This window comes from Paramormyrops kingsleyae, chromosome 23 (genome assembly GCF_048594095.1).
Source record: "Paramormyrops kingsleyae isolate MSU_618 chromosome 23, PKINGS_0.4, whole genome shotgun sequence".
NCBI classification, from domain to species: Eukaryota; Metazoa; Chordata; class Actinopteri; order Osteoglossiformes; family Mormyridae; genus Paramormyrops; species Paramormyrops kingsleyae.
The window spans coordinates 3,562,930-3,579,943 of record NC_132819.1 but is presented as its reverse complement, the minus strand read 5'-3'; the positions used below and the strand labels follow the sequence as shown (position 1 = coordinate 3,579,943).

The window sequence follows — 17,014 nt, the reverse complement described above, 5'->3', positions numbered from 1 at the left end:
TGACCACCACTGCATTGCGGTAGGACTGATAAATCTATATGAACTGATAAATGGGACTAAAACTTCTTACCTGTTTGGAACATGGCCCACTACATGTTAAGTGAACTGAACTGAACCGGACTAAACCTTGTCCCACTACCTTTTGGGACCAAATTAGTTGTCTTGTATTATTATTGTTGGGTTTTTTAAAGTCTATGTATAATGTTCTTTTGTGTATTTGTCTATAAATTCCACCTTACCATAACATACATAATATATATATTTTGAGCTCTAGTTCTGTTGGTTGTGTTTTATTCACACACTCGGGCTCCATAGTCGAAGCTACTTCTGATTAGCCCTGGTCCTTTACCGCGTTACATATACATAACAGGCTTTTTATAAGGGGATGGAGAGAAAAGATGAACAGAGACAGCGACCATTCAGTCATTTTTCATGTCAATACTACACAAAGCAGATGAATGATTTTTCCCAGAGTGACAGTGGAGGTCAGTGGTGGCCTGATGATTAGGGAAGTGTACTTGTAATCGAAAGATTGTTGGCTTGAATTCCCAACCAGCAAGGTACTGCTCCCTGGGTGCTGAATTAGCTGCCCCTGCTATATCACATATGGCTTAAATGCAGACACATTTTGATGTGGTGTGCCAACACTGGTCACCAAATAAACTCCTTTGTCAGTAGTGGTGGTCTAATGGTTAGGGAAGTGCGCTTGTAATTAAAAGATTGCTGGTTCCAATCCCAGACCAGCAAGGCACCACTGAAGTACCCTGAGCAAGATACTGCTCCCCGGGTGCTGAATTAGCTGCCCCCTGCTAAGTCAAGATGTCACATATGGGTTAAATGCAGAGGACATGTTTTGTTGTTGTGTGCCGTGGTGTGTCAACAATGATCACTGATCACCATATTCCAAATTTCACTAAAAACACTGTGGTCATTGTGCCTAAACAATAGATTCAGATTCAAAAGGTTTATTTATCACATACACAGTTGTACACATACACTATGAAGTGAAATGTAACCCTGGTCACTCCGAGCAGCTGCACATAAGAGAATAAGAACATGGAAAATATAAAATATAATAAAAATATGAACTATATTCAACTGTACATAATCTATACATTATTGTCTTGTGCAATATTAGCATAATGTGCAAGAGACCTGAGAATTGTACCGACAATTACAGACAGTATAAACTGAATGCTAATGGGCACATGTACAGTGTGATGTCAGTGTTACACTGTACCATACTGTGTCCATAATCCCATGAGCACTGTTTACATTCACCATTTATACATTAATTAAAATATGACCAAACCATTTTCACCTGTAACATTAGCTGCCGCTGGCTGGCAAACATTATCACTATTACAGATAATTCCTTACAACAATGGAACCAGCAGAACCGGTTATATCAGCCAAACAATTGAACTCAAATGATCGACAGCTGCCAAAAATCCCATGAAGGATACCAAGTGGCGTGGCTGCAGTTTGGTGGTTATATATAAATCATAACCTTTTTGGGGACAGGAATCATAGTGGAGGACCTGAAACATGGGAACGGCATAAATTCAGTGATTTGTTAAAAATATCAGTTTCAACAGGAGCCAGTTAGTTATAACAGTGCCTCAAGGTATGAGATGATACCTGGTCATAGCAATGAGCATCTTTAATTGCAGTTTAGCAGTGATCCTTAATTTTTAAATTTTTCATTAATTTTTTCCTTCTTTCACGGCACATCTCATATGCTGCCTGCATTTAGAGATTTTCTTTGTCACCATGTATAATCAGCTTAGTAGAGCAGGGGGCACAGCACACAACCCAGGGAGTTGGTTTTCGGACCTAAGTGCTCCAGCTTGCTAATGAGCTTGAATGGAATTATACAGTTTTTCCACAATAGGCTTTATCCCATGAGGAGTATCGAGGTATGCTAAACCAGGAAGTTATCTTTCGTTTTTAGCTGCCAGCAGCTCCATAAGAAGATCGCTGAGTTCTCTAAGCTTTGTGTTGTCTTTTGCTGACAGAAAAGGAAAACTGTCCAGTCTTTTAAATAGCGCATTCATCTCTGGTGTAGCGTAGCACTCTTGGAGCCTCTCCCAACACAGCTTGAGTGCCGCTTGTGGGTTGGTAGCATTAACGACACGGATTCTTTTGACATGCTCAGATGACTCTTTACCAAGCTATTTTACTAGTAGGTCCAACTGTTCACTGTATGTGAGACCCAAATCCCCTATGACATTGAGAAATGATGACTGCCATGCCCTGTAGCTCTCTGGTGTGTCATCAAACTTAGAAAGGCCTGTAGTGACTAACTCTCTACATGCTAGGAAAGTCCATCATTGGTGGAGCATTAGCATTATAAGAAGGATGCTGGGTGTACTGTCTTTGCTGGTCATCTGGTAGATGAGTGGAACATGTGTTGTTGATTGCATGTCTGGTATCATTCTGCAAAGGCATGATGAAGTCAAGCCATGTCCTCTCCATTGCAACCAGAGGTGACATTTTTTGAATAGGAGTTTTAGCGCTGGGTAGGATCTCAGCTTGTGATGAAGGCAAAGACATTTTTTGCGGCAATAATCCAAAATGCAAATTCAGATATCGGCCCAACCCTACTGGCTTTGTGTCCTGCACCCTGGTGACCTCATTTTGCAAAGTAAAAATTCTGTCATAATCCGACTACCGTCATTTCAATTTTCGTTTTCAGTAATAATAAGGCATATTACTTAGCATTCATTCATTAATTGTTAATGATTAATATATGTAACCAAGGTAACATCCGACCCCACCTCCGGAAATCTACTTGTGGCGGGAATGAACTTTATATAAGTTCCGGGTCGATCTGCTGCAGCTCGCCTGCTTCATCGCTGCTGCTGTCTCTGTGGTTGGCGTGCTTGTCAAGAGTTGACTGATTACGGACGCCATATCGCTTGACAGTGCATTCAGCATTGTGCTTCCACTCGACCCACTCGAGGGTGAGTCGGTTACTTTGGTTGGTTGTTTTAATTAATGAAAACGCGGAGCCGCGGTCGCGCAGTCAAAACGCAGGTAAGCTAACGCTAGGTTAGTGCCGCTTAAGTTTAATTACTGGTTTTATTTATTGACTATCTGTTGTTTGTGGTTTTTCACTATGGGCAAATGTTAAATTAACACTTCCTGAGTTGAGTGAGTGATTTGATTCTTGATTTAAATTCCTTTTGCACTTTTGCACAACACTACAGCTGTGTTGTGCAGCTTAGTAGAGCAGGGGGCACAGCACACAACCCAGGGAGTTGGTTTTCGGACCCAAGTGCTCCAGCTTGCTAATGAGCTTGAATGGAATTATACAGAATTTACAGATGATACCTGTGGTGTTCATGAATTTGTAAATGCAACAGCCATTTAAATTATAGACTCTGAAATTAAATTATAGACTCTGTGCATCATTCGGGTGTCAGAGGCCCCAGTATAATGACTGTGTGCAGTTACATGCTTTGAAACATGTCACTGGTGTTTCAGTTGGACGCCATTGTTCTCTGTGTCTGTCGGCTTTTCTGTTACCTGTCCTGCTCCTCCTCCACAACACGACCCCAACGACAACAGCAACGAGAGCCAGAGCAGCCACACAGCCGACGATGATGCCCCAGGGAAGGCCTCCTAAAATAAGGTTAAAGCACCATGTTCACCCCTGACAGTGACACCCATTAGCTGCTCTCTCTCATTACTGTGTCGCTGCTCCTCTTACCCTGATTGGTCCTTATGTTCTTCTCCTCCAGCAGCACAGCAATGTCATCCTGGAGGCTCTTGTGCTGCACGACACAGCTGTAGCTGTTCATCTTCCAGTCCTCAGGCTTCACCGTGAGTTTCGATGTGATCTGGAAAGTTCCGTCCCCGTTTGGCAGGGTCTCCCCCACCTCCACATCGCTGTGCATGTCCTCTCCATCTTTCCTCCAGGTCACCATGATCTCTTTGGGGAAGAAGCCGGTTGTGTGGCAGGTGACAGGAGAGGAGGGGTCCTTCTGCAGCAGAGACACCTCAGGGCGGACTTGGGGAGAAAGACAAAAACATCCATAAATAAAACGCTACACTTCATCACCAGCAATCTCTCCTGTAAATACATAATGTGATTAATATTCTACACATTTTAGCTATAAGCCTGCATCAGGACAGGGACAGCTGTGCCCACTCCCCGGCTGTATTTGATCTAATACCATGTGAACCTTGTTTCAACAATTTTACAATCAGCTTTGACTAAGGGAAGAAACAGGCTAATCAATGATTTGACAGAAAAGTGGATTAAGGTGCCACTTTGCCCTCCAGTGTGTTACAACCTGACACTCAGTGTATCTGCTAAGCAGGACAGTCCCAGACCTGCTGTACTGTACCTGTCCTCTCCAGTGTGCTCTTCCCGTAGCTTATATACTTCTTCAGCCACTCAGTGCAGATCTTGGTGAAATAATATTTTTCTTCTTCAAGACGATCTCTGTCACTGTCCCACTTCTGTTTAGTAGGAACTGCCTGCTGCACTGGAGCCACAAAGCTCATGGCCTTCAAGTCCAACATAAGGAAGTCACTCCCATCATAGCCATACAGATCATGAGCATCTGTGGCCCCAGTTTGATCATCCCACTCACAGCCGTAAATATTCTGATATGTATGGATACCTGAACAGAAAGAGGAGAGAATTAGCAGGCAAGTTTGATGTGGTTTCAAACAGGCCTGTCAGCAGCTCCTCACTCTCAGGATGCTACACGTACACTGCAGCACTGAATGACATTAAATTCATACTCGTTCTGGAAACTGTACTGGAGCAGCTGAGAGGTGAACTTCCACAGCTCAGTAAATTCTTTAAAGACGAAATGACCCATCCTGTATACCTCAGAGCTTCATTGTCAGTCTGTGAGCACAGTGTCAGCCTTAGATAAGCTCTGTGTAAAGGATAGAGGCTCCTGATGCCTCCTCAGAATGACAATGTCCTCACAGTGTGTAAACGGCAGCTGATCATGGACCAATCAGAGGCCGGGTGGGGAATTCCTATATTTACAAGGGAGCAGGTGTTGGGGGAACAAACCCCTAAATGGTGTGAATCTGTATGCTGTGTGTAATGCAAAAATACTGGCAGCTTGAGCTTCCCTGACAATGAAGCATGCCGAGACCCATCAGGCAAATGTTAAGTATAAATACTGAACGCAGCACGGGCCACATGCTGCATGCACATCATATATCAGGTTTGCTTCTTCTTGGCCCGGATGCAGTGAGTTCATTTATGCATTTAGACAATTGTGCTGTTGTCCAAATTGTACAGGAAATTAACAGAAAACTGGACAAAAAAAATCATTTAGAATAACTGTGCAAGTTGTGTAACAGCTGCCTTGTGATTTAATAACTGAGAAACACACTGGCTACAGCATAAAATTGTAAAAAATAAGGTAAATTCCATTAAATTCGGCTGAAGTACAATATGAAAATACTGATTTTATGTCATTGTGTAGAATTAAGCCTGTACTTAGTCATACACAAAAACATAATTCTCCTGTACAGAAAGTCATCAGAATTACATGCAAGTAAAAAAAAAATATATATATATATATATATATATATATATATATATATATATATATATATATATATATATACAAAATATACTAAATTTCATTGCAAATCTACGCAATGACAATAAAACGCATTCTATTCTAAATGTAAAACATGTACTTTTGTAAAAAAAAAAAAAAAAGCACACTCTTGCCCTACAACAACGTGTGCATTGAGCACTGTGGTTTTTTTAAATACATATAGTGTGAACAGAGCGTTCATATAAGCATTAGGGGTGTAACAATTCTCCAAATCCACGGTTCAGTTCAGACCTCGATTTCTGAGCCACAATCTGCTTCATATCCTAAGTGTTTCTTTGTTTTTCATATGAAAAAATGGGAAGAAAATCGTGGGCCTTAATGAATCACTAGCAACTTGGAACACTAAACCGAAGAACACTAAAAAACATGTTTAATGTCACATAAAATAACTATGCAAGCAAAAATAAATAAAAAAACTGAAATGCTATGCTTTACTGGATAACCAGAATGTTCCTGTACTGCTGACTGAATGTGCCTAGATGCCCTGACATCTCAGGGTTATTGTCCATCTTGATCTAATGAAATTAGCCTAGCTTTGGACTAAAACAGTCACGTTACACATGCAGTTGGAAGACAATAAAATATGTGTAGTGTATAAAATTTACAAAATATACAGGTTTCCCTAATTTTAAACGGAATAGTAATTTAGTGATTTACATGTGTCATAGTGTTAATTGTGAAATGAAAATTAGTTTTTAACATTTGTAACATAATGAGAGCTCAACAGGCTGCATCTACGGCAGGGGATTGAGGTGTTTATTGTGGTTCTGTCTTCCAGAACCGCAAACACAACATTCTGAATGTTTGTACTGCGTTCTGGATCTGAGCTTCAGAACTGTTACACCACTAACAAACATGTTACACTGCCAGGATCACTGTGGTAAACATGCACCACTTACCTTCTGTGTGATTGAAGAGCTTCTTTGCCACTTCAATGCTCCTTTTCATCTCATTCTCTGCATACCTGCAATACTCAATCTGCTGTTCCCAGTAACCAGGCCTCACAGACTGCTCTAACCATCGCTGACGAGGAGTCACTTTACGTATTTTGCTGTCATAGTAATCGATGGGCTCGCCATTTACCAGCCCTACAGACACAAACTCAGGGAAGTCAGGTATCCCTGATGTGCCTGTGTAGACATACCGTAGGGAGTGCATCACTGGGAAAACAAAACAATCATTGTAAGTTATACAGCTGGCATCTTTCTACGTTTTTTTTTGTATTATATTGTATTTTCCTGTAGTGGAATGCAATACAGGCTAAAATGTGAATACAGTGATACCTGCATGTGTATTAACACTTATTTAAAAACTTCTGAAATGTGTTCCAGCTGTGCTGGTTGAAATTTGAAACTATCTAGCAACATCCACCTAGTAATTCCATTCTTTAAAATCTATGAGGTCAGAAACTACTCAAAGTCTTGTCACTAGTCTTAAAGGATTTATTAACTCGTTAATGAAATGACTGGCTCTCATTGACACTCTTAACCAGTCGCAAAATGTGACCCCGCGACGACACTAATTTCCGGAATACATCGGAGCTGCTAATACAAGGTAAAATACGTAAAGTAAAAATAAGATTTGGTATATTTTATTTATGTACGCTGACTTTGTTCTCTTTCTAAAATAAGACATATCTAAATATTATAGTAGTTTTTAAAAATACAAAACACATGCTTAAAAACTCAGTAAGGAAATCAAACACCAGTGTCAGGCAAGACAGCATAATCCCTAACAAATGAATATTTATCAAAACGTACCTGCAAATGTGGAGTCAATGCAAAAAAGTATTAGTGTGAAGAACACGACTTTCCGCATGGTGGTGGGATCGGGGGGTTCCTGACGGAGGGAAACAAACCCCCCATCAAGACACAACACAGACTTCACAATGGGTTCTATTCCGGTTGCATTTCCTTCAGAGCAAAAACAAAGTAAAATATAGGCGGGGTGAGACCTTAACCACCAATAGCAACCAAGAGAGGACCTGACATCACAAATCTCTAGGACACCTAGAAATACAGAGGTTTCTATTCGAAACCAAAATGAATCTGACTCATGATGTTCTGGGAAATTGGGTTTAACAATATGGAATCAGAATAGTGCCATATATACTTGTATGTGTACTTTCCAATTTGCACCTGTAAAATGAAATTATATATTGAGTCTAGAAAACTTGATCATCAGGTCTTTGATAGGCTGCAACAAAATGACGAAAGGAAGTGCGCACCTTTCCACACAAGCGGAGCAGGACCAGTGGCGGAGCTACAATTTACAGGGGGTGGCCACTGCTATTTCAGGGGGTCCACACACACACGCACTGTACTCATGAAGTTGAAATAATAAATTAAGGAATTGAAAAGTATTATTTGCAGAACAATGCTGAGTTCATTTACAAAAACATTAGCATAAAGAAAAAAACCACCAAACAAAAAATACTGATGCAGCTGGAAGGGGCTCGATGACATCTTCTGTCAGCTCTGGCTCACTGTCTTGCTCAGAGCCAGAGGTCTCTGTGTCATCCCTTGATACATCTATTTACAACACAATCCATTAGTTCTCATAGAATAGTGAAAATACACACACACACACACACACACGTTTTTGTGAATTGTGAGGACATTCAATAGGTTTCCATTGTTTATATACTCTACAAACTATTTTCTATAGCCCTAATCCAACCCTCACAGGGAACATTTAAAAATGTTTATAAGCCTTTTGAAAAATGAGGGCATGGGCAATGTCCTCATAAGTCACCTTCTCCTGAAATACCTGTCATACTCATACCATTATACAAATTTGTATCCTGATATGTCACAAAGATGCACACACACACAAACACAATGAAAGTGTTTAGAAAACCCAAATCTATTTCCTTACCAACATATAATTCAAAATATGAAAATATAATAATTTACTCATCATCTACTCACTTTGTTGTGAGTTAATAAGTAATGACAGGATTTGATTTTTTTAGTTGAACTTTCCTGAAGCTCAGTTTAAATTCTAACATTGTTTGAAACATGTGATTGCTTGGTAGATGCTCTGACCTGCTGGTGGATCTGAAGTCTGACCACACTGACTCTGACTAGTCTCAGGTATGGAGCTGCTGTGGGATCCAGTGCAAAGGGTAGGGTCTGTTTGAACCTGATCTGCCTGTTTGTGCATCTTTATAAAGAAGTCTGATATTTCGCCCTTCCTTTTCATGTTTAATTGACCCTGTGCAAAAATATTACAGTCTGGTTACATCTGATCCAGTTAGAAACATATTTATCCTAATTAAAAATATCAATTATCATACCTGCACATTAGAATCAGCAACCGATCTAAATAACATTATTCTGAAGAAAGTATATGAGCTGGCTATTCCATTTCAACTAAATTTAACTCACAAACAGCTAGCCTAACATTACTTCCCCATATTAGCAAAATATCTGAGCATCGTAAATTAAATATAATAACTTACATACATGGTATGTGCATGTAATACTAGCACAGATGAAGTATAGTGTTAACTGTCTAAAGTGCGAATTGATCTCTCTAATCTCATTAAGTTAACTGATGTCGTCGGCGCCTCGTTAACTTACACAGCGGATAATAAACGTTACTCAACAAACAAACCTTATAATTATTTTTCGTCTTACCTTGTAACCATGCTTTTGTCTTCGGCTCGTCTTTGATTTGAAAATAGCTTGAGCAGCGTTGCCGGCAAAATTCAAAAACTTCTTTAGACAAATTAGATGTCAATCAGCATCAGGAACTGCCAGCAGCAAATAAAATTTTGGGGTGGCACCCGGGGTGGCCAATCGGATGTCAGGGGTGTCCAGTGCCACCCCAGACACCCTTCTGGCTCCGTCACTGGGAATGAGAGCATACATTCAGTTCACCTCTTTCTCATTCATGGTCATAAATCTCATACGAACCCCAATGCCCCACCACATACACAATTTTTGCCTCTTTGTGATCTGTTTTTTGTGAGTATGTATGATCCTTAGGTTTGGATGATGACTAATTCTTTAAACCATAATACCATCCTAACGATGTACTATGGTATGCAGTATTTTGAAGGGATTTTCAAAAACGACTGTAGTGTGAGGAATGTTTGTCAATATAATTTGTAGCACAAGAGGCATGATAGTCAGCAAACAGGACCACACACTGTGCTCATGTCATAATAACACACTGTACAGTGATGTACCATATTACATGATTGTAAAACCAGCCTAATGATCCTAATTCTGAGACTTTCTTTGTTAACCTGCCCCTCCGGTGATGTTTAAGCTCCTCTCAGCTCCTGCCCCCCCCCCCCCCCATGCTTCTGTCTGCCGTCCCACTTGGACTAATTCTTATAATCATCAGTATTAGATGGTATTAGATACCACCTCCCTGGCAGAAATACTAAAATGGGGGGGGGGCAGCTGTCCCTGTCCTGATGCAGGCTTATAGCTACAATGTGTAGAATATTAATCATATTATGTATTTACAGGAGGGATTGCTGGTGATGAAGTGTAGCGTTTTATTTATGGATGTTTTTGTCTTTCTCCCCAAGTGCGCCCTGAGGTGTCTCTGCTGCAGAAGGACCCCTCCTCTCCTGTCACCTGCCACGCAACCGGCTTCTTCCCCAAAAGGATCATGGTGACCTGGAGGAAAGATGGAGTGGACGTGCACAGCGATGTGGAGGTGGGGGAGACCCTGCCAAACGGGGACGGAACATTCCAGATCACATCAAAACTCACGGTGAAGCCTGAGGACTGGAAGATGAACAGCTACAGCTGTGTCGTGCAGCACAAGAGCCTCCAGGATGACATTGCTGTGCTGCTGGAGGAGAAGAACATAAGGACCAATCAGGGTAAGAGGAGCAACGACACAGTAATGAGAGAGAGCAGCTAATGGGCGTCACTGTCAGGGGTGAACATGGTGCTTTAACCTTATTTTAGGAGGCATTTCCTGGGGCATCATCATCATCATCGGCTATGTGGCTGCTGCTCTGGCTCTCATTGCTGTTGTCGTTGGGGTCGTGTTGTGAAGGAGGAGCAGGACAGGTAACAAAAAAGCCGACAGACACAGAGAACAATGGCGTCCACACTGAAACACCAGTGACATGTTTCAAAGCATGTAACTGCACACAGTCATTATACTGGTACCTCTGACACCTGAATGAGTCCAAATGCCCATTTCTGACCGTCTCCCTCTATGCAGACGCCAGCAGTTTTTTCCCCTGTATTGCCTGGTTCAATGACTATATGTAAGGATTAATGCACTCTGAGTTGAATTACTTTTTTCTGCCACTGATTAAACTTTTTTTCTTAAAACTCAGGCCACCATTGTAAACAATTCTAAAATTGTGCACCGCTAAGACCCTAAACAAGTAATTTGTTTGAAACTGTACATTCAAAGTTCCAAAAACATGTGACAATAAAGAAAAGTTCAGAAAAGTCTGAGATAAAGTGTCCATGCAAGGCTATCACTGAAATATTTGTAGATGATCTCATGCATTTTCAGTTCATAAACGTGAAAATAATGTATTTAGGTATAAAATTGTCAGCCAGATGTGTAACCACGATACATGCCAGGGCTATTCAAATCACAGTCCTCAACGGCCAACACCTGCCGAACTGAATACAAGGCCTGGATTTGGAATCAAGGGTCAGATCTGGAGACCCCTGCTATAAACACTGGATGGTTCTTTACCTCTGTATGTTTGTGTTAAAAAATGTATAATGAGTAATTTTTTGTGTATCACCCCATATTTAGTTAGAATTCCATCCATTTTGTATGCCTGCTTGTCCTATGCAGGGTTGCGGGGGTCTAGAGTCTATCCCAAAAGCTATGGGTGCAAGGCAGGGAGTAACCCAGGATGGGGCACAAACCCATCACAGGGCACACTCACCATTCACACGCACATTCACACTTATGGACAATTTGGCAATTGCAATTCACCTTAGCGTGTTTTACACTGTGCGGGGAAACCGGAGTACCTGGAGGAAACCCCCAACGACACAGGGAGAACACGCAAACTCCACACACAGAGTTGGGGCAGAGACTCAAACCGTGAGCTAGAGATATACGGCAACAGTGTTACACACAGTGTCACCATGTTACACACAGTTACGCACATATTACACACAGTGTCCCCATGTTACACACAGTTACGCACATATTACGCACAGTGTCACAGTGTTGCTTCAGTTTGGATAATTGTTGGGCATTGTAAGGAATCCCCTTGCAGAGTCTCCGCAGTTTCAGCAAAACGATGGTTTATTGAACAGTAAAAAATAATATAATGCAATACAGTGTAGACATACACCGGGTACTGAAAGGCAGCTCAAATACAAATTAAGGACAGTTCTTCACCCCCCTTTATACCCCAAATGACCCTCCCCAGCAAGGTGCTGTGTGTAGGTGTTGTGAGTGAATTTACAAATGAAGAGTGAACGCCCCTGGCCTGTGAGAAGCCTGGGGCAGGGATGGGGCAGGACAGGAGGGAGACTTTCTGATCATTGTAATTCAATCATCTTCCTTATCACCCTAGTGGTGCCGACTGGAACCCCCATTCTCTCCCTGGCTTCCCCCTTGATCATTAATTGCTAACACTGCCTGTATTCACATGATCAACCAAGAACCTTGGGACATCTTTATTACTTTTCCTTACAGCATGAAAAAAGAAAAAAAAAGATTTATGTGAATCTCTATCAGCACAGATTTGTCAGTCTATTATTAAAATTCTGTTTTATCCAAATTATCCTTAGAGAGAGCCGGACAGACACATTTTCTATGCGCACAGGGTACTAAATGGAACCGGGGACCAAAGGGGATCAAACACCAGGGCGGACACACATGGCTCGAAATGGGGACAGACACTGGATGGGACAGGGCAATAGGCACGGACTGGACACCAGACATAGGACAAAACCTGGCACCAGGGACAACAGACCAAGACATCAAACACCGACAGGACTAGGGGCACTGGACAGACACGTGCAGGACCAGGAACCAGAAAGGCAGATGACTGCACAGGACCAGACAGAAAAAACTGAGGTTGGAAGTGACAGAGCACACAGAACGGGAAACCAGATTAACAGGACATCAGACAGGACCAGGCATATGGGACTGGTTGGATACTTCAATGGGTACCAGGGAACCAAGATGGGGACAGAGACCAGGGGACACAAACACAGTACACACCACACCAGAGCAACAACCAGAACAACAACCACAATAGCAAGAAAATAAACACTACGGACAAGGACCGAGGACCCAGCATACAGACAGGGAACCATGGCGGACAGAAGAAAAGAACACTAACTGGGAAAAGGGAAGGAGATATGGAGGGTGGATATAAAGTGGGCAGAAAAGTGGGGTAAAATTGAGGCATGAAAGGGTATTGGGACAGGAAGTCAGGCAGGACTGGTAGGTGTGGTGAGTTCCGCGGTCGCTCCTGGTGCCACGGGAACCTGGGTGAAGGCTGGCGAGCGTCAGTGACCAAACGTCCAGCCGGCTGGGGCTTTGGGATCTGGGTGAGCAGGGACAGCAACCACACTTATGTCCTTTCTATTGCTACAGCTCTGTACAATAAAGGCTCTGTCAAATATCCCTCTGTTGGTCCTAGCGGGTTCGTGACACTGTTTAAGTTCTGAATTTGGTTCATTGAGAATGAATGTAAAATAATGAACTTTTCACTGAAGTCTAATAAAAAACTATGTGGATAATTAGTATCTTTGCTTTGGTGGTTTTAAATAAGAAACTACTGTATCTAACTAATAATGAAATTCTCTTTCTCAATTTTATTATCTACACAAGCCTGTGAGTCTGTGAACATTTGATCACTCTGTTCATGAAGTGAAACATCTTAATGCCAATAAAATAAATGATTACAACATAATGAAAAAGACAAACAAAAATCTGTATTTCTGTCGAGGGGTTGCAGCGTTGAGGGACGAAGGACTTGAGGGTAGACCTGTTAGCAAAACAGACAAGGGTTTTATTGAGCTAAATGAACAGGGATGGTAAACAAGCAAGATCGCGAGGGATCAGAAACAAGAAATGGGCTACAAAAGTGAAGGTCATAAATTGAAACAAATGTGTAGCTGGACCACCAGGAAATAACTACATGTTTAATCCTTAATTTAAAAAAAAAAAAAATCAATTTACTTCCTGTCTCCACCCAAGAATGTGTTTTATTAAATTATTGTATTTTTTAATCATTCAGTTTCAGCCAGCATTGTACAACAACGTTAAACAAACAGAGGACACGTGACCACAGGGGAATTCCCACAGCAGGAACCTGTTCAGCCTTAATCTGCCTGGCAACTGATGACAACACAATATTAAATTATGCAGATGGCCAGGGTGGAAACGAATGGTAGAAAAAGTCTGCTGGTGTCTCACAGGGATAAATCTGTGTTTTTTTTTTTGTCCGACTATATTTAGCATATTAATTTATATGTAGCCTTAAGTAAAATTAAAATTATAGACAAATAGGTTTCCAGTGTTACTTATTAATATATTATTTTAATTAGCATTCACTTTCATACGAACACTTTATTCTTTATTGCAATTAAATAATAATTAAATGTAGTTAAATATGTAATTCCTTTATTTAAAATAATATTAAAATATCAGCATATTTAATCGCTGCCTATAGCATCATTCCCTGATCTTGGGTCTGCATTTTTAAAGCTTTAGCACAGATCACTGGCATGAAATAATTAGCTATTACAGACTGTGAAATAAAAAAAAAACAAAGATCCATCCACCCATCCATCTGTTTTCTATACCCGCTTGCCGGGGTCCGGAGCCTATCCTAGACGCTACAGGTACAAGTTGGGGAATAACCAGGGTGCCAACTCATTGCACCAGTTAAATGACAAAATATTATAAGTAAACAATGCCAATTTTGTCTAGTGTCTTCAAATACAAACATACCCCTAAAGAATCTTTCGATTACTACTTCAGAAATCACAAGAAATATGAGTTAAAACAGCTGTCGAGCCTGATCAGAAAAAAATAGGAAAATAAATCTCAGCGGTTATATCAATTTAAACTTGGTGATATTCTCCAGCCTCTTAGACCACACCTCCTGTCATGTGACACCTCTTGGAGACGCCCCCCTGAGTTCGCCATCCACAGGCAGTACAGGATCCTGGAGCCCAGAAAGCGCCTGTAAGGAATGCTAATAGGAAACCCTTTCCGGGGTATTTTCCTGCACATAAATCTCTTGGGTCGCCTTTCCCACCAAAGATTATTTTCAGTACTAAAACCTCCAGCATCTTGCTGAACTGTGTTCAGTACAAGCATGCACAGACAATTTTATAATTAATTTAATTTCATTTAATGGGCTATCATATTTACAAATTCATGAAACCACAACTATCATCTGTAAATTCTGTATGATCCCAATCAAGCTCATCAGCATGGTGAAGTACTTGGGTCCAAACACTAACCTATGCAGCTGATAAATGTTATCTTATAACATTGTACCTGGTATGCAACTGCACTGTATAAGTATATTTTTGTAACGTGTCTGATATCTTACAACTGGGTTCTGTGCTACACACAAAACAATCCTGTTATACTTGATGATAAAGTGATAAAGTGATTCTGAATCTCATTCTGAACATCAGTAAGCAGAGCTGATGGTAGACTTTGTGAGTAAATAAATGAGGCATTACACCCGTACAACTCATGATCAAAGAGGCTCCTGTGGAGATGGTCCCAAGCTTCAAATACCTGGGTGTTCCCATCCCAGAGGACCTGACATGAACAACGCACAGCAGCGCCCTTGTTAAAAAAGCACTTCAGCACCTCCACAATTTCAGGATGCTGAAGAAGTTCAGACAGGCTCCTGAAGGCATTCTACACCACCGAGAGCATCCTGACCAGGAGCATCACCACCTGGTTTGGTAGCTGCATCAAGCATGCGGTGGCACAGACCTGCACAGAGTGGCGTGTTCAGCTGCACGCACTATCAGGTGTAATCTCCCAAACCTGCAGGCCATCCACAGGAATCAGTGCAACGACAAAGAATTAAAAATAATAAATGACCATATCCACACCAACAGCGGCATCTTCTAGATGCTGCAGTCAGGGAGGCGGTGCAACAGCCTGAAGGAGGAAATGGAGAGACTGAGGAAAGACTCCTACTCTCAGGTTGTTTGTATCCTGAAGGACGACTCCCAGCTAACGAGCAGCATTATACACGTTAACCAGCTCACTGTCATTGCACATCTTTTCAACAGTTGACATAATGTTGTTTATTTTTTGTCTGTTTTGCAGTCATTTTATCTTTAGTGTTATTTTAACTGTCATTTATTTTTATGTTGTAATTTGATTCTTCATCTTTTGTATTGCATATTTCATCAAACACAATGCAGTGGTGCAGTCTATGATTGTGTGTATGATAAACAGGGGTGTTGCTAGACATTTTGGGCCCCATGAAAGCATATCATATTTGGCCCACAACCCAGACCAAACTAATTATGCTTCAAAAATTTTGGGCCCCCTTGAAATTGTTCTAATTTGGATATTAAAAGGTGATAATATAAATGTTGGGATCGGTTCCTGTCTTGTCCAAATCTGTCCGTTGTTTCCCTGTTTGACCAGCAGATGTCGCTGGCCATTCCATTCTTCTTGTCGAGCACCTTTGTTAGTAACGAATGTTTTCCGCGCGCCTTGGGTATGGAGCAGAATTCATGCCACCCGCTTGCTAGAGAGCAGTGATTAAACAGTGATTGCATTTCGTGACGGCACGATTTCAGCATGTCATTTTCGAAGATAAAAATTAGCCGATACAGCACCCCATTTCATTGTTTTTTGACACGATTTCTTCGTTTGTGTGTAATGTAAAGCCTTCTAATTGTGTTTTCTGAATTATAGTTAAATAAGATGCAAAGCACTGGAACTGAGGGTTTTGCTTTTCAATGTGTCACGTTCTCTTCACGACACTCACTGAAAAGGCTCCTGGGCACAGCATTTCCACATAGCACGGTTTCTGCGTGCTGCGCACTGTAAACAATACGTCGCATAGATTGTTTTTCCGCGCATCCTGAAGTCGTCTTTGCATTTCAAGGTGGCAGGAATTCTGTTCCATATTACAGTGATAACAATGACCTCTATACAAAATGTATAATTTATGCATGCATGAAATCAAACCAATATATTTAATGCTGTGTTTGAGTAGCCTATTGTATTGAAACAACCACATGTATCCTTTGCAATGCTAAACTCAATGATATATTAAACCCAATTTCCCAGAACATCTTGGGTCAGATTAATTTTGGTTTCGAATAGAAACCTCTGTATTTCTAGGTGTCCTAGAGATTTGTGATGTCAGGTCCTCTCTTGATTGCTATTGGCGGAAAAGTACTCACCCCGCCTATATTTTATTTATTTTTTTGCTCTGAAAGATCTGCAAC

At 41.1% G+C, this 17,014-nt stretch overlaps 2 protein-coding genes across 2 annotated transcripts in view; one reads left to right on the top strand and one right to left on the bottom strand.

Moving 5' to 3' along the window:
* LOC140581934 (uncharacterized) overlaps positions 1-8,971 on the bottom strand; it is a 42,214-nt gene extending 33,243 nt beyond the window's left edge. Inside the window, exons 1-5 of the mRNA XM_072705821.1 lie at positions 7,364-8,971; positions 6,503-6,763; positions 4,356-4,634; positions 3,716-4,015; positions 3,532-3,627 (exon numbers count right to left, since the gene is read on the bottom strand). Coding sequence (XP_072561922.1) covers positions 3,532-3,627; positions 3,716-4,015; positions 4,356-4,634; positions 6,503-6,763; positions 7,364-7,421 — 994 coding nt within the window. The 5' untranslated portion in view covers positions 7,422-8,971. The remainder of the gene's footprint in view (positions 1-3,531; positions 3,628-3,715; positions 4,016-4,355; positions 4,635-6,502; positions 6,764-7,363) is intronic.
* Positions 1-10,641, top strand: part of LOC111837240 (class I histocompatibility antigen, F10 alpha chain-like) — a 105,744-nt gene extending 95,103 nt beyond the window's left edge. The window contains exons 4-5 of the mRNA XM_072705837.1: positions 10,281-10,449; positions 10,538-10,641. Of these exons, the coding sequence (XP_072561938.1) occupies positions 10,281-10,449; positions 10,538-10,626 (258 nt within the window). The 3' untranslated portion in view covers positions 10,627-10,641. The remainder of the gene's footprint in view (positions 1-10,280; positions 10,450-10,537) is intronic.
* The last annotated feature ends 6,373 nt before the right edge of the window (positions 10,642-17,014 follow it).